At 43.9% G+C, this 17,913-nt stretch overlaps 2 protein-coding genes across 3 annotated transcripts; one reads left to right on the top strand and one right to left on the bottom strand.

Annotated features, from left to right (window-relative positions):
• The first annotated feature begins 665 nt into the window (after positions 1-665).
• On the top strand, positions 666-4,068 carry mrps18b (mitochondrial ribosomal protein S18B). 2 transcript variants are annotated; one of them, XM_068333843.1, is made up of 7 exons: positions 666-846; positions 2,345-2,507; positions 2,595-2,692; positions 2,770-2,838; positions 3,021-3,087; positions 3,159-3,218; positions 3,715-4,068. In XM_068333843.1, the coding sequence occupies exons 1-7, from the start codon at positions 766-768 to the stop codon at positions 3,918-3,920; spliced, it is 744 nt and encodes a 247-aa protein (XP_068189944.1). In that variant the 5' UTR covers positions 666-765; the 3' UTR covers positions 3,921-4,068. The 2 variants fall into 2 exon arrangements, with proteins under 2 accessions (XP_068189944.1, XP_068189943.1); XM_068333842.1 differs by having other exon boundaries at positions 666-822; positions 3,715-4,044.
• abcf1 (ATP-binding cassette, sub-family F (GCN20), member 1) lies at positions 3,964-15,921 on the bottom strand. Its single transcript, XM_068333841.1, has 24 exons — positions 15,728-15,921; positions 14,610-14,656; positions 14,467-14,535; positions 14,138-14,258; positions 14,017-14,045; positions 13,856-13,936; positions 12,412-12,495; positions 12,233-12,328; positions 12,032-12,154; positions 11,851-11,951; positions 11,676-11,761; positions 11,457-11,596; positions 10,345-10,493; positions 10,184-10,267; positions 8,961-9,085; positions 8,703-8,815; positions 8,376-8,550; positions 8,225-8,299; positions 6,764-6,834; positions 6,654-6,686; positions 6,337-6,505; positions 6,192-6,256; positions 6,032-6,104; positions 3,964-4,270 (listed from the first exon to the last, which is right to left on the bottom strand). Exons 1-24 carry the CDS (start codon positions 15,786-15,788, stop codon positions 4,104-4,106), a joined length of 2,337 nt encoding a protein of 778 aa, XP_068189942.1. The 5' UTR covers positions 15,789-15,921; the 3' UTR covers positions 3,964-4,103.
• Positions 15,922-17,913: the final 1,992 nt, after the last annotated feature.

The following is a 17,913-nucleotide window of genomic DNA, read 5'->3' as shown; positions in this document are numbered from 1 at the left end:
CCTGATTGATTACATTGTTTTCTACGTTAAAATGGTAAAATATTTTTGACTGTCTTTGTATACTTATTATCATTACCGAAACCAGCAACCTCATTTTCGAAATGCATGTATCATTACCGCAACAGGTGTGCATTTAGCATTATTTTGATGAATAAAAAAAAAAGTAGTTTGTCTTTGATCGCATGTGCACGATATCCGTGTTAACTTCTTTAAAGTTTTCCAGATTTTTTTGAAAATATGTCAGTTTTCAATAAAATATAAAAACTTAGGTTGTAGATTGTAAAAGGTGTTGTGGTAATGAGAGAAAAAGGTCAAAATCAAATAAAATGTAAATTTAAAAATATTTTTATGACATAATTTTAAGTAGTTGTGCATGACTGTTAAAAATCAACTTTTGAAATTTTGAAAAATAATTGGCTTTGTTTGTGGCATTGATGTTTTCAGACTGTTGTGGAGATTTTGCAAAATATTTCAAAAAGGTTTTAAATTGTTAGAAAATATTTTTAATTAACGGTTATAAATACTTCAGACTTTGTTATTGATGCATAAAAAGGAAATTTGTTGATTCAGGTATTTTTTTAAAGATCCCATTCTTTAAATCTTTGAAACTAAGGTTTAGAGAAAGTAATCAGTGTTTTTACCATATCCTTTGTTTACCACTCCAGTCCAGTAGGTGGCGGTAATAGGAGAAAAAGAAAGACGAGGAAGAACCTTCATTTCAACAGCGGCAGCGAAAGACGCGAAGAAGAAGTGACCCGGTCCAACATGGCTGCCTCCGTGACCGCCGCTGTGGGGGCTCTGTCCCGCCTGTCTCGTCCCCTGGTGCGTCCGATCCGACACCCACCGGTACCGCGTTCGGTTCTGCTGTTGATCAGCGTCATTCACTGAAGGCTCGCGCCGCTAACTGCTACCACGGTCGCGCGACAGGCTGGAGGCTAACGTTAGCTCGCTAGCGGAAGCTAAATGCTGCTCCACTTTAGCTCCAGAAAGCAGTGCATGCCGGGATGCGCTTCACAAAAATGTGTGCGTCCCAAGAGCAAGAACAGAATATGTGGTAGATGAGTACGGAAGGATTGAGTTTAGCCAATAGTACAATATAAAAACAAAAAAAACTTTTAATTATTGTATTACTAATGATGTCATAACTGTTTAAAGAGAAAAAGTAAAAATATAAATTATTTTTATCTAAATTTTAAAGCCTGGTAGTCATTCCTAAAAAGAAAGTTTTAGAAATCATTGTGGATCTTTGGTAGGCAGTCATGTGATGCCGTACGCACATTCTATTGGCTGACGGCATCCGGAAGTGTGCTACATTCTGTGAGTCTCGGAAGGCAGCGCACGTCCGAGAGACAAAAGTGCTTTAAACAGTCTATCAGAGTGTGGGGGAAGCTAATACAGACGCTTCTCTACTTTCGTCCATTCGTTTTACGTTTTTTCGATTTTACGTTTAAACTGTAAAATATTTTGTGTAAAAAAAATTTTGTGAGTGAATTTTTGAGCGTAGCTCACTCTCCGTAGTAGGAGACGTTCAAACGATCTTACTTACGTTTGACACTGCGTCCATTGTTTACACGGCGAAACGACAGACTGAAGGGTTCTTGTCTCTTCCCAGTTCATTGCGTGTTACCCTTGTGTTAAGACGTCCTATTTATTTGAAATTAATGTTACCATTTTACAATGTTATGTTTATAACTAATGATGTGGGGGTGTTTTATAAGATACGGTAATAGAATTTATGGATGTACATACAGTATGAACGGTCACATTACTGGAACGTACAGTAACAACTTACGTTCATTTTCACATTACGTTCGGCTGTTCGGAACGTAACTAAAACGGACGTTGAGGAGCGTATGTTCAGATAGAAGGTGGTTTAATATCAGTATGGGGAGGGTTTAAAATCGTTTAAATTACCGTAAATAATAAAATAAATAGTCATGATTTTGCGGAATTCGTTACTCACGTGTGGTTCCTGGAACACATGAACCGCGAGTAACGAAGGATAACTGTATAGTTGTTTTTTTTCCCTTTTACTTTTCACCCAATAGTTTTCGTTTGCCTTTAATTCCTATATTCTCTTGTGGACCTAACAGAACCTTCTCCACACAGATTTTTTGTAAGCTGCACCTCATCATTTTGTCTTGGGTGCTGACTTTTAGCCGTGCCTCACCCATAGAAACAATCGCATCCATTGCGGTTCAAATTTTCAGAATTTTGCCGGTTTTGGTTTGCCTTCTCCTGCGTCTTTATCCGTAATGTCAACAGTAATATCTGTCTCTTCTTTCTCATCACCTTTTGATTGTTTTTTAATGAGAACTCAGCTTTGCCGTGGTTGTTCTTTCAGTGCTGCCTCCACCGGCTGGTGGTGAGTTCGCGTCTGGACCCCCGCTTGCGTGGACCTCCGAGTCACGGTTTTGGGACGGCAGCGTGGCTCCAGAAGGAGCAGAAGGTCGTAGCTGAGGCGTCCCGCTACACGAAGCAACCGTGGGCCTACCTGGAGAGTACAGGTGTGTGTGTATGTGTGTGTGTGAGGGGGTGTGTCACTCCTCCCTAACACGTGATCCAGTGTGAGCGTGTGTTCTTCTCCCCATCAGAGTACGAGGAGCGGTACGGGTCCAGTCCCGTGTGGAGCGGCTACAGGAGGAACCACAAAGGAAGCATCCCCCCACAGAAAACACGCAAGACCTGCATCGTGAGCTGCGACCCCACGTCCACCTGACGCCCGTGCAGCTGTGTCGGTTGTGATGTGGGTTGTGTTTGTGTTTCCAGAGAGGAGAGAAAGTGAGCGGGAACCCCTGTCCGATCTGTCGGGACCCAAACATCATCATCCACCCTCAGGTGGGTTCGCCGCCCACGGAGGGGGTTTGACTCTTCTGTTTGAACATGAGACGGTGGTATCGCTTCTTAATTTAACTACATAACTGTGTGTGTGTGTGTGTGCGTGTGTGTGTGTGTATATGTGTGTGTGCGTGTGCGCGAGACGCTGCTTCCGTTTCTCTGGTGTGTGTCTTGGGGTGTAGAATGTGGCGTTGTTGGAGCAGTTCATCAGTCCTCACAGCGGGATGGTGCACGACACACACCTCACCGGTAAGCGGTCGGCCCGTCGGCACGTTACCGGGGAAACGCCGAGTGGCTCATGTCTGATCTCCTCTCTGAAGGTGTGTGTAGGAAGCAGCAGAAGAAGCTCCTGGAGGCCATCACAACCGCTCGAGATGAAGGTAACAGCACAAAATTCTTCAAATATTTTTTATTTTAATGCACACGAATGCTTTGGGGTCACTGCACATTCTCTCATGAAGCAAGAAAAGTAGAAAAACTCATTGAATTTTATATTTTACAGAAAGTCAAGAAATATAATGTAAAAAAATAGCAGTGTTGACATCTTTATGAACAAAGAAATTCTTGAAGATTCAACTTTAATCATATCTAATATTGAGGTTATTAACCACAGTTTCTGGTAACTGCTTCACATCTGTGGTTCGATATATAAGGCACACTGTCGGTTTTTGAGAAAAAGGCTTTTAGGTGCGCCTTATAGTGCAGAAAATACTGTTTAGTTTAGAATCTGAAGTCTATCTGGCTAGCGATGTGGGACTTATTATTTTGAACACAACTGTACATAAATGTCGATACGTGTAACGTATGGACACACACACACGCGTGTATTGAAGCAGCTTCCGTACTTCCTGTCTGACATCACACGTTCTCCTTCAGGTTTACTCCAATTTCAAATTCCATACGTAGAATTTTCTGGAGAGGACTACTCCAATTCCCATGATGCTGTGGGGTCCACACCTCGTCCCCCGGCCCTCACTGATGGGGACACCTGGTATAAGTGGTACAGTGAAATAATACCCGATGAAAAGGAAGTGGCTAAAGTCAGGAAGACCTACAAGGCGTACCTGAAGCAGGGCTGCTGATGACTCTGATGTTTGACTCACGTATGGAAATAAAAACCCACAATCATGAAGGAAAAACTTTATTTAGCTCTGGTGGATTTTGTATCAGATCGTTTCATACATTTATCAAGTTTGTGATGAGTGACGCCAGCCGGTCCAGGTGAGCATAGGCAGCCTACACAGTCCTACCAGCAGGTCATGTGATCATACGTTGACCTTGTTGACCATGGTTTCTCCCAGGGCTTCCAGCACCTCCCGCTTGTAATCATCAAAGTCTCCATCGATCTGGTTGATGGAACAGTCCTCCACGACCCACAGCTGGCACTGAGTCTCCGTGATGAGGCGCGCGTCGTGACTCACAATGATCACGGCTGGACATGAGGAGGAAGACTGTCAGTACGTTTATGTACGAAATACAGCAATCCCTCGCGCATTTTCACATCAACACACACGGCTTCACATCAAAGATTTTTAGTCGGTATTTTGTAGGATTTTTAGTCACGTATCAGACACGCATTCTATTGGCTGATGGCATCCGGAAGTGTGCTACGTTTCGTGAGTCTCGGACTTAAATGAGACACAAAAGTGCTTTAAACAGTCTATATCAGTATGGGGAGGGTACGTAAATGTTTAAATTACAGTAATAAAATACAGTACATACAGTGATCCCTAGTTCATCGCGGTTAATTTGTTCCAGGAACCACACGCAATTAACGAATTCTGCGATAGAGTGAAAAACTACTTTATTTACAGATATTGAAACGTTCATGAGCCCCCCCCCCATACTGATATTAACCCTTTTAGCCCTGACCTATTTTGGCCGTTTTTTGGTACTTTTGTTATTTGTCTCTATATACCACATTAAAATGATTTAACATACCCATGCTTGGTATGTTTATCTTCAGCACAACCTCAGCTATATGAAGATAGTTTTTATTTCCATATAACTTACTATATTGACATATTGGAGCAAAATACACACACACACAGTCAAATCCGGAAATGGAAAAATATTATGTAATTGCACATAAAAACCAAAAACATGCTGATCAAATTCATTTTGAACTCTAAAAAGGTTTGTGTCATTTGTGCCACTCTTGAAGGAGTTTTTTTGGGCCCAAATAGACACAGTCAAATTCGAAAGTGGAACAAATTGTATTTTATTGTACATAAAAACCCCAAAAAATGCTCATTGAATTTGATTTTGAACTCAAAAAAGGTTGCCATAGACTTCTAACATTACTATATGTAGTTTCTGTCACTTGTGCCACTCTTCAAAGGAGTGCTTCAAAGTAAGAATGCGCATGCGTCAAGCGTAAATCGTGCGCGTAATGGCGTGCGTTATTGTGACGTTTACGTCACGTAACAAGATGCACCAATCGTACGTCTTTGCATCACATGACAAGCATGTACGAATCGCAAAACATGTTTACATCACGTGAATCACTTGTATAATGGCGACTACATGGAGAGAAACACGGCGTCGGCCGCCTGTGGATAAGGAGCGCTTTCCGGGGTCAATCGGCTCCAAATAAAAACCGGAAGAAAGTTTCACATCCATACTGTCACGGAAACATGACCACAGCAACCCACATGACAGACTTCATTAGTTAAGAAGGGTTTAAAAACACATGCGCTCAGATCACGGCGCCGTGATAGTCGGGCTTTAAGGGTTAAACCACCACCTATATTACCTTTAAAACACTCTGATAGACTGTTGAAAGCACTTTTGTGTCTCACCGAAGTGCGTTGCGTTCCAAGACTCACAAAACGTAGCACACTTCCGGACGCTGTCAGCCAAAATAACGCGTACGGTATCACATGACTACCAAAAATTTGCGATGAGGTGAAGTTGCGAGTGTCGACGTGAGAGGGTGCACTGTAGTTCGTTATTTCGCGGAATTTGGTTTGTGCGGGTGCTTCCTGGAACGCATTGACCGCGAGTAGCGAGAGGTTACTGTAGGTCAAACTGCAGTTTGAATTTAGGATGGGATTCATGCCTGAGTAGCACATCACTAGTCACCGCCCACGACCACTGAGTGGTGGTGATGAGTTCTGTCAGGCGGTAGCTGATCCGTTACTGATCAGACATCAGCTGCTGGACGCCTCCCGTCAGACACTAAATTTCTTACCTCCTTTATATTCATTGATCGCCTCTGATAAGGCATCGATCGACTCGATGTCCAGGTTATTTGTGGGTTCATCCTGAGAGAGACAAAACAGGTGAATGTGGATGTTCTCCTGGTTGAACGTGGCGCCTGAAGGCCGGGGGGGTTGGGGGTTTGGTCTTACCAGGATCAGGACGTCCGGTTGGCGACAGGACAGCTCAGCAAACACGACTCTGGCTTTCTGACCACCTGGAACAAACCAAACCCAGACGGTCAAGAACGCCAGCAGGACGGCGGCGGACGCAAAGCATCGACGGGCGTGTTCGTACCAGACAGTTTGGCGATCTGGATGGTGTGGGCGTGGCTCTCCAGGCCGAAGCGTCCCAGGCACTTCCTGCCGTCCTGGTAGGGGAGGTTAAAGTTCCTCATCAGGTACTCGGTGGCCGTCTCCTCCATGTTCAACTGATCAGCATACTGCTGGTTGAAGAACCCCACTTTCTGTAGACAGGAAACACACATGACTGAGCTGACCCCCCCCACACACACACACAGTCCAGGTCCTCCTTCACACTCATGTTTGGTTTGCTTTGATCAAAATGAGTCAACTGGATCATTCAAATGGAGTGTTCGAGCCCGAGTTACTCACCAGGCGATGGTTCTTCCTCATCTCACCTTTTGTCTGTAAAACAGACACACCTGGTCAACCCAGAGCGTCACCGACTGGAGTTCATGTGAATAAATGATCTGCATACGTACGGGATTTAGTTTCCCAGTCAGCAGCAACAGCAGCGTACTTTTACCAACGCCGTTTGGCCCAACGATACAAACTGGAGGGGGCAAGAATAGGACATCCAAACATTAACGACGCTTGTATCTACATACATGGTAGGAGACAATCAATCCCATAATATACCTACCAGCCACTTAACTATGCACACCAAATAAATATTGGCTAACATTGATCTCTTCACTTTGGAGGGTTAAATGACCCAATGAACTCATCTAAGGGCAGATATTCAGCCCAGAGTGCAGAGGTGTCCAAACTACAGCCTGCAATAAAATATAAAAATAAAATGTGGCCCACGCGTAGCGACATCAGCATAACAGCTGTCCTCAAAGGGCCAGATGTAACTAATAAATGTAACTAAATGTAATGTAACACATGTAACTACTCCTTAATGTTAATAACTCTGAATTTATAACAATGTTTGTAACTTGAATAAGTTCGACAGAAAGAACATGTTTGTTTGTTTCTCTGTTCTAACATAAATCCTTTTCATTTGTCAGGTTATTAAACCCACAGAACTCCATCAATCAAGGATCAAACTATCAATCAATAAAGAAAAATAACATCAGACACAAGTTAGGACGTTAACTTTGTTCAAAATGTTTTCATCAATATTAAAATGGGCTTTATTACTGCATTGTGGGAAAACTACATTTCATTGTGGGAAATGTAGTTTTTCCTCAAAGCACACTTTTGACTTATTTATGTTTAGACACTTGGAGCTCTTATGCTCTCGCGGGCCACATAAAATGATGTGGCGGGCCACATTTGGCCCCCAGGCCTTCAGTTTGACACATGTGCATGAAACATGCGCCCAACTGAGTTGTAATTCTCTGTCTCACCACAGGTGGCGCCACTAGTATTGATGAATTTATTCATCTTCTTATCCACATGCGGGTCAAAGGTTATGCTGGAGCCTAAGCTCAGCTGGCTACAGGCAAGAGGTGGGGTACACCCTGGAGAAGTCGCCAGTTAATCGCAGGACCCACAGAAACAGAAAATGGAGAAACGTAGCAACAATCTGGAGAGAAGTGGGTCGAAGATCGGCCGGGTTAACCAGCAGCTGAGGAGAAGTTATGATGAGGGTGATAAATGAGGCAGAGTCTTCAAACAATTGCAAAGCGGCTGTGAAATATGGTGTAATGTACGGAGATGTACTGTAATTATTTTCTGTATAAAAATTAAATTTGGTGTTCAAAAAGTCTTTTTTCAAACGTGAGTCTTGAACAAGAGGGGGTCGTCTTATATTTGGACCAATACGGTAATGTATTGATAAAACTAAAAACATATTTGCATAACTAAAATACACCCCTTGACCCCTTCTGTTCCCTCTTTGTGGTACATCCCCAGTAAACCGGTTCAGGAGTGTGTTGCCGTTCCTCTCACTGATCAGCGTCACCCTCACATCATCGGAGAAACAAACTACTCACTTCTAGAATCCATGTCGATCCCAAAGTCGACGTTTTTGAAGAGAGGTTTCTGACCGGCGTAGCAGAAGTCCACACCTGCCAGAGGAAACCAGAACGTTAGAGGATCGCTATGTGTTCCGTCAGCGCTGACGTCTGAGTAGCAGGTTCTTACTGTGGAGACCCAGGATGGGGGGAGACAGAGGAGGTGGGTTGGGGAAGGTGAACTTGACGGTGTACTCTTTAGGTCGCTTCAGGAGCTCCGTGGCCTCCTTGCTCTCCTCCTCCTGACCTCCCTTCTTCTTGCCTTTCTGCTGCTTTCTGGTCAGAGCCTCCTTCGTTTGCTTCTCCTGAGGGGACAAACACAGCCTGCTGTCAACAGGTTCATCCTGATGTCCTCCAGCTCTGGTCCAGTGAGGAGCTGGAAACCCCAGAGGTGGAGGTTCTGCTCTCTACGGGTTCATCTCTCTTTCACGCTGATGAGGTCCTACTCTTTACTCACAGCCTGTTTGGTGGACTTTCCTCCAGCCTTCAGCTCTTTGAGCTTCTTTTCCTGCTTGTCGTACTGTTTCTGCAGCTCCTTCTGCTTCTGCACGTACATCTTCTTAAAGGTCACTGAAAAAAAGGCATTTTAAAGGTCATACGCTAATTATTTCCTACATAGTATTTGATGCAATGACAATAAAAGCGATTCTATTCTTCTATTCAATTCTATTTTTGAGACACCATAGATCCAGTCTGTCAGGGTCCTGACACTCACAGTAGTTCCCTCTGTAATAGTAGAGCTTCTGGTTGTCTAAGTGGATGATGTCGGTACACACGTCGTCAAGGAAACTCTGGTCATGGGAAACGATGAGGAGCGTCTTCTTCCAGCCCTGAAGGTAGCTGGAAGAGAAGAGGAGCAAACACCCGTCAGAGCTGCTGGACAGCGACCAGCCAATCAGGACTCTTCCCTGGAACAGACTCAGGTCACTAAAATCGCTTCAAACCGTTACAAGAAATGTAAATAATGGTGACGTCCCAGAGGGGCCATAGGGGCCCCAAAGAGCCATAAGGACCACAGAGGGGTCATAGGGGCCCCAATGAGCCAGAAGGACCGTAGAGGGGTCATAGGGTTCCCAATGAGCCAGAGGGACCACAGAGGGGTCATAGGGGCCCCAATGAGCCAGAAGGACCACAGAGGGGTCATAGGGGCCCCAATGAGCCAGAAGGACCGTAGAGGGGTCATAGGGTTCCCAATGAGCCAGAGGGACCACAGAAGAGCCATAGGGGCCCCAATGAGCCAGAGGGACCATGATGGGGCCATAGGGGCCCTAATGAGCCAGAGGGACAACAAAGGGGCCATGGGGGCTTTGCTTTGATTAATAAACTGAAATCTAATCTGACTTCATTTAACCACAGGTTACCATGGTTACTTGTGCAGGTAAAGGTGAGAACGCCTGTGAAGCCTTGAGACGACTGGACAACCAGCCGAGTCTCTGAGTCTGACAGGTTGAGCACGAACATGAAAGGTGAAGCCCTCCTACTGAAATCTGGTTCACCGTGTATGAATATGAAAACATTTTCTATTTGGAGTCTATTCTATTCTATTTGGAGTCTATTTCTATTCTATTTGGAGTCCATTTCTATTTTTCTATTTGGAGTCTATTTCTATTCTATTTGGAGTCTATTTCTATTTTTCTATTTGGAGTCTATTTCTATTCTATTTGGAGTCTATTTCTATTTTTCTATTTGGAGTCTATTTCTATTCTATTTGGAGTCTATTTCTATTTTTCTATTTGGAGTCTATTTCTATTCTATTTGGAGTCCATTTCTATTTTTCTATTTGGAGTCTATTTCTATTCTATTTGGAGTCTATTTCTATTTTTCTATTTGGAGTCTATTTCTATTCTATTTGGAGTCTATTTCTATTCTATTTGGCGTCTAACATTGACAGGCAGCAGGAGAGACACGATGACGTGAGACGAAGATGCTGGTCAGTACTTGTTGAGCCAGATGACAGCGTTCAGGTCCAGGTGGTTGGTGGGTTCATCCAGCATCAGCAGAGTGGGCTCCATGAACAGAGCTCTGTGGGGACACGGGGTGGACGTGAGTGACAGACAGACTTCACCTGGACCAGTCTGGTCCACCTGTCCTGGACTCACCTGGCGAGGGAGACTCTCATTCTCCAGCCCCCAGAGAACCTCTTGGTCGCTCTGTTCTGCATCTCGGGGGTGAAGGACAGACCAGCCAGGATCCTCCTGGCCTTGGCCTCAGCTGCTGCCGCTCCGATGGCCCTCAGCTCCTCGTACACCTACCGAGAAGACCCCCCCACACGTGTCAACTCACTGTCAGGGACACCTCTAAAGACTCAAAACAGACCTAAAGAATTACAGTATTTTCTGCACTATAAGACGCACCTTCAACAAAACTTGTCCATATATTTATAGGCACATTGTCAGTTTTTGAGAAAATTAAAGGCTTTTAGGTGCGCCTTAGTGCGGAAAATACTGTACTGGTAAATTAGTTCAATTTCTTAAGACTACTATCATTAAAAATACAGTATTTTTCGCACCACAAGGCACACCTACAAGCCTGTTATTTTCTCATAAACCCACAGTGCGCCTTACAGTGTGGAAAATAGAGTAGAGAGTAGAACTTTATTGATCCCTTAAGGGGGTGCCGTCAGGGAAATTAACTTCTCCGTCGTACTACACACAGCAGTGAGTACACAAAAACACAGAAAAAGCACACAGAAAGCACCAGCACATAGAAAGTAGTACAACACCAAATAGAAAGAGTAATAAATAAACCATCAAGAATATACAAATAGAAATACAAAAGCATTTAAACTGGCCCAGTTAGGCATGGGTAGAGTGAAATGTCTATAGTGTCGGCATTGTATTGTAGTTAATACTAAATACTGGAGCTAATAGTTTTTTCAGTTTATTTTTATTTTATTCAAGAAAATAATATTTTCATTTTTTTTTATTTTATTTCAGTTTATTTCAGATTTTTTCAGTTTATTTTCGATGCATTAAATTCATGCGTTATCTGGATATGAAGTGACGTAGATTTTTACTGCACACGTCTTTTTGCTTTGAACATATTTCTTCACAAACTGTCGTGTTATCTTAGCCCGACCAGGCAGTAGGTTACCCAGCTGTCCCTCCAGTCTTAAACCTTCACCCCTACATTCTGTGATGTTCTATGTTTCACCATCTTGATCTTGTCCGGGAAGCGACTCCCACTGCCCGTTAGACCCCACGACACTTGCCTTCTCCAGCCTCTCGGCCACGCTGTCTTCTCCCTTGTCCAGACGGGCCTGGAGCTGCCGCTCCTCCTCCAGGAGCCTCAGGCGGCGGGTGTCTGCCTTCAACACCGCCTGCACCGCCGGCGTGTCATCGGCGACCACCTCTATCAAATGACGGGGGGACACGACAGGGTGAGCGTGGGCGGAGGAACGACGGACGGCGCATTCAGCCGGCCGACTCACCCTGTTCACACAGCAGCACGTCGATGTTGGGGGGGATGCTCAGAGCTCTGTTGGCGATGTGCTTCAGCAGCGTGGTCTTTCCTTTGCTGCAGGACGAGACGCAGACGAGAGAACGCTGAATTCGATAGCGGTCGCGGACAGCTTCTCGTTTCATGACGGCAACACGACGACGTACCCATTTGGTCCGACTAAACCGTATCTTCTTCCCGCCACGATCAGGAGGTCGGCGTTGACAAACAGCTCTTTGCCGTGAGCAGATATGCTGAACCTCTCCAGCTGGATGACGGAGAACATTTTGTCACTAACTGAACACAGTTCAGAGCCAATCATCAATGAGAACACAACGAGGGTGGAACCTTGATATCGGTGGCGTTCTCCAGCATGGCCTGTCTGGAGGACATCTCAGCCTGGGAGATGGAGAAGTCTCCCTCCAGGGCGCTCTGAGCTCGGACGCTCGCCACCTGACGCTCGTACTCCAGCTGAAACCACGCAGGTACATTACAGAAGGTCTGCAGCTCAGATTATCGACGTGTTCTAGCAGCATCAACAGGTGTCACCTGTTTCTTTTTCTTCTTCTTCTCCTTCTTGCTGAGGTTAGCAAACGGGTCGTCTTCCTCTTGTTTCTCCTGCTTTGCGATGGCGTCCTCCGCACTCTTTGACGGTTACAGACAGGAGGACAAATCAGGACTGATGATCGCTGGAGAAAGAAGGAAATTCCTGAGGAGGACCGACATACCATCATCATGTCACCGCCGTCACTCTCATCATCGTCGTCCTTCTCCTCATCTTCACTTAACGCTGGCTCAGCAGGTCCTCCTTTCTGCGGGGGTTAAATGACATCACACGGTGGTGTTACACTCACACGCCTTCATGCTTTTAAAACACATTAAAAATATATTCATAAATATTGATTTAATAGTTTCAATTCAACAAATGTGTTTTTTATGTGTTTAGTAGCTAATATGTGGAATATAATAAAAGATTTGGCTTATTTTACAAATTTTCATGAAGATGCCCCGTGTTACATTAATGTGCATGTGAAACAAGTCAACACCAGATATAATACCAGAGTACTTCAAAAACAGTAAATACCAGAGTACTTCAATAAAAATTAATACTAGAGTAATTCAAAAAGAGTAAATGCTAGAATAATTCAATTTGAGTAGTATTAGAGTAATTCCATAAGAGTTGATAAAGTACTGTAGTCCTTTTGAGGTAACTGAAGTTAATCCCCAAACAGAAACACAACTCTGACCCCCGCCCCCATTCATTCAGGATGCTGCTGTTGCTTTCACGCATGTTTAACCCCCCCCCAATTGGGAAAAGGTCTCATCCGTCCCAAAGCCTGGGCCCCTGGTCATGTGACTGATGGTACCAGGTCTCACTGAAACCAGAGGACTGAAAACACGTTTCTGTCTCATTAAATACCGATGTAACTTTTACGACAATAGTAACTGATAGGAACCTGAACACGACTCCTGTTCTCACACTAGTTTAGTGTGAATTAAAGCAGGCAGAGGACGTCCAGCTGTTTGTGCAGCAACAGGATTCAAAGAAGTGGAACGAGAGACGAATGTGTTTTGGTCAGGGAGTCACGGATTTCATTCACACACACAAAAACACCATCATGTGGAGGAAAGTGGACTACATTTGATCAACCTGGGCTTCATGATCTATGAAGTGTTTAGGAATGTGTTCAACCAACTGGACAGCACTCAAATACTTATACTAAGAAACGGTTTCTCTGACATTGTGTACATAGTAAATAAAAACATTGTTACTTCATTGTTGCCATATACTGTATATAGAATGTAATAAAATAATCACATTCGGTTTCCATTAGTTTTACACAGTGTTGTAAATTGGGGGCTGCACATGACTTGACATTAGCTTCAATTTTTAGCTTAAACATTTAGTAAACTTTCCGGACATATTAGATATTAGTTAACTGTAATGCAATGCTACCTTTTCAAATTTGTAGATTTCTGATTGAGAAGTTTTTCTGCAGGCTGTGATGATTTTCTTTGCATCAGTTTCACTCAGTTTAACTCCAAAGAGCAACTATGAAGAACCTTAGCAGCACTAGAGCTGACCGGTGAACAGAAATCTTTTCCAGCTCATGTATGAAGGCGCCTAATAACCAGAGAAGAGACAGCTTCATGTGTAACATAGCACTGTACCTTCGTCAGCGGTTTATCTTCATCCAAGTCAGCCTCCTCATCACTCTGTCCCTGGCCGAGAGCAGCAAAGATGTTTCCACCCTGAAAGACATCCGGGGTGTTTTATACTGGAACATGGGACAGGAAGTAGAGATGACCCAGAGTGCCAACGAATAACACACCTTGTTCTTCTTGTTTCCTTTACTGGCGACTGTAAGAAAGAAAAACCAACACATGAAAACGACCATCCACATTACTCACTGGCAGGAAAGTCAAGGAACAATCAGTTTTGAAATCTCACACCTGGCGCCTCGTCTTCATCACTTGCTTGCACCGAAAGCTCTTTCAGCTTCAGCATGACATCTTCATCCTCATCTGACTCGACACCTCTCGCTTTCCGTCTGTCTTTCTTCTTTTTCTGAGGCTGAGATTAAAATTGTAAAAATGTCAGTAGAAAAACACAAAGTAAATGTGATTGTGGATAGAAGTACGATGAAAACTATTTGAAAACTAGAACAGCTTTGGACTTTTATCATCTGTTTATGAAGCTCCAGATCACCAGCAATATCCCGTCATTACAACCAACAGGCAGACAGGAAATCGTGTTTTCCATTGTGTTTCAGGGACGTCACCTGTTTTCCTTTCACGACCACCTCATCTGCCTTCTCAGGGACGCTTTCTGTGGCGAGCTCCTCAAAGAACTGCAACAGACCCACATCCATCGTCAGTCGTTTTACTCTTCAAACCGAACAAATGAGCCACTCCAAATACTCACACTCTTCTTCTCCTTTTTGGCTTTCTTCCCCTTCTTCACATTTTTTTCTGCAGAAAAAAAGAAAAACTTAATTTCACACACTCTTCCTTAGTGTCAGGTCCTCCACACCGTCAGCCAGAGCACTGATGTCACCGTGGTGACAATACGACACGATATTAAGTCAATATTTTGAGATGCAATGTCATTATTATTATTGTCATGAATTGAAGACACTTGAGGACAGCAGGCGCTCAGTCCACGGGGGACGTGGTTTGAGAGCCACCAATTCAGCGCCTGATCATCGCTAAAACTGCTACCAGCGTTCTGCCACGCGGCAGAGAATTACTAAAAGAAAATGTAAACGTATTGTAAATACGGATTGTCAGACTTTACTGCTGTTCATTCCTCTGTCAGCGAGAGCAGGATGGAAAGAATCCCTCTGGCCTTCAGGGGGTGTCTTTAGGAAGGGTCACCCTCCTACTGAAGGTTCTCCTTAGTCCCATCAGTGTTCTGTACAGTGGGTGGAACTCTTTGTCCAAGAGGCCTTTAGTTTGGACAATGTCCTCCTCTCCAGTGGTCAGTCAGTCCATTCAACAATGTCTCCAGCCCTGTGGATTAGCCTGTTGACCCCCTCCCTCAGACTACTGCCCCACGACACCACAGGGACCACCACAGGCTGGTAGAACATCCTCATCATGGTGTTACAATGCTGAAGGACCTCATCCTCCTCAGGACAAAGAATTCCACCACGTTGACAGGAATGAGCCTCAATCCCTTCACATCCTCTCCCACTCACAGCTGCAGAGCAATTCTTAGAATACACGTTTATTCTAACAGAACCCCCCCCCCCCCGTTAGCTCCCTGCTGGGCCTTCAAGTAGTTAAAAAGGCTCCTATTTTATTACATTATTGCCAAATGGTGAACCAGAGTGACTCCGAATTAATTATCAGATGCTGATGAGTCATGAAACAGTTCAGGGTTTCTATATCCAGAAATTATCCGTTATCAATGCGGTTGTTTTTGTGAAAATGTAATGTTTTCATGGAGTTTGTCGGAGCCGAACTTCCCCAGGTTAACGTAACCTGAACTAGCTTAGAAGCTAGCGGCTAACGGATCCGTAAACATTCCGGTTTCCTCACCAGCTTCCGGGGCGGCATCGTTGTCCACCCACTCCGCGTCTTCCTTCGCTTTCTTTGGCATTTCGTTCTTTTCACATAGAGTTTCTGAAATGTCGGAGCTGGAAATTTGGCTTCTGCTGTCCGGGAATGTTTCTCGGCCTGGTGACGGATGCTACTTACACATGTATGACACACGGAGAGAATCCCACTACCGCAGGAAGTCCCGCCCCACTCTGGCTCTGATTGGCTAACGTTCTCATCCTGTACCAAATACAAACCAACCTTAACCGCTGATAGCTCAACCAAACTACAACATATTAGCCAATCACAGACAGTGTATGAAAAATTGTTGAGGCGGGATCTATGATTAGAACGCAGTCGCTTCATTGGTTCCTCCTGCCGGTCGTCTAACCTGACATTATGGGATGTTTGGTGGAGGCTTGGTGTTTAAGCATATTTAACCTACAGCAGGTTTGACAGCAATAAATGTCAAGCAGACTTTTTCTAACCAAAGTAAGCAGCACGTCAAAATGAGGGTATAATTAAGTCAAATGTATATTTATTGATAAAGTCTTCATATATAGTGTGATTCATTAAAAAAAGTTGGTTTTTTTAACATTAAAAAATGTATTAAGCAATATATAAGGCCTAAGCATTTAAACATATTCATGTTCATGGAGACATTCACCAACATGGAGACTGAAGACAATTCAGGTCAGGATGAAAGTTAGAGCAGCAATGTAGACGATAGACTACCTGTAAGAAAACAGTGTGATCCCCTCCAACTACCTGTCTTTTTTTTTTTTTTAGATTGAGGTATATCCTGTGTAATTTGATGTCCTTTTTTCCCTTCCGGGGTGTAGTCAGTCGTGTTGTTGCCTCGCAAGAAGAAAATTCTGGGTTGAAATCCATCGGTAGACAGGACTTTGCATGTTCTCTCTTGGTTCTCCAGCTTTTTCCCATCACCAGAAAGACATTCATCAGAGGTGAATTTGTGTCTCTAATGGTCATAGGTGTGAATGTGACTTTGAATGGTTGTCTGTCTTTTTATGTGGTCTTGTGATGCAATGTGATTTGCTCAAAGTCAACTCAGATAGGCTTCTGTTCTCTCAGTTGCCCTACACATCTGGATATTTTTTCCCCTTAGATATAATTGTACATTACCTTACTATATTTGTTGACAGTTGTTGGGATATGAGTGACACTGAAACATAGTGATCTAGAGATTCATTCTTCTTTAAATAACATATCTCTATCACATATGGAAATGGCAATCCTTAAGACTCAATGCATTTTATTGATTACTTTTTAACACTATGGTCCAAATTCAGGGCAGGCCCACGTCATTATTCAACATTGGTCCAAATCATACTTCTAAATAAGCTACTTTTTTCTACCAGGGGTCCCACAAATAGTAGAAAATAGAAGAAACATTACTTGAAGACTTCTTTGTACCTTTGCTCAAAGAAAGGTTCAAGACAACTTCTACCTGTCGGCAGACTTTAGATTCATGATGGAGGAGGACGTCTCATATTGGAAGTCTTTATTTGGGGTCTGTTTCACCAAGCAGGGTTAACAAATCCTGAGTAAAACCTGTGGCTCTGGGTTGATTTACCCTGAGCCTGGAAACCCAGGGTTTCCGGTTTCACAAAGGCTGTTCAGGGTTAGTTTTATCAACCCAGGGTAAGTTGACCCGCAGTTTAGCAGGTGTGACACGACTTTAATAAGCCATTATCAATAGAAGCCCGATTCGACGGGTCACCATAATGATGAATAAGAAGCTCTTCCTTGATAATAGCCCAAACTGCGTCAGTTCTTACATCAATAGCTGTTGAATTGTACTGCTTATAACAGCTTTAAAGTTTTATTTTCTGCCTCTTTTAGTCACATGATACACATGTATGGTACTCCTCTAATAGAGTCAATAGTACGAAGAACAGCACAGTTATATCACAGGCCCTGTCAGGGGTTGTCCTGAGGTGACGTAGACACTGGAAACGAGCTTTCCAGTGTCTGGTCTGCAGTTGAGGTTCTGTTGACCCAGGCCCTCAATAGAACCTCAACTGCAGTGAACCCAGTTGAAGTTCTGTTGAGGGCCTGGGTCAGTGTCAGAGGACAGCAGCCTCAGTTGCCATGGGTAACCCATGTCCCCCAGGAAAGACCATCAAAGTCTCAACGACATCAAAGTCTCCTGTGATATATAGTGG

This window comes from Antennarius striatus, chromosome 14, assembly GCF_040054535.1.
Source record: "Antennarius striatus isolate MH-2024 chromosome 14, ASM4005453v1, whole genome shotgun sequence".
NCBI classification, from domain to species: domain Eukaryota; kingdom Metazoa; phylum Chordata; class Actinopteri; order Lophiiformes; family Antennariidae; genus Antennarius; species Antennarius striatus.
This window is presented reverse-complemented; position numbering and strand designations above follow the sequence as displayed.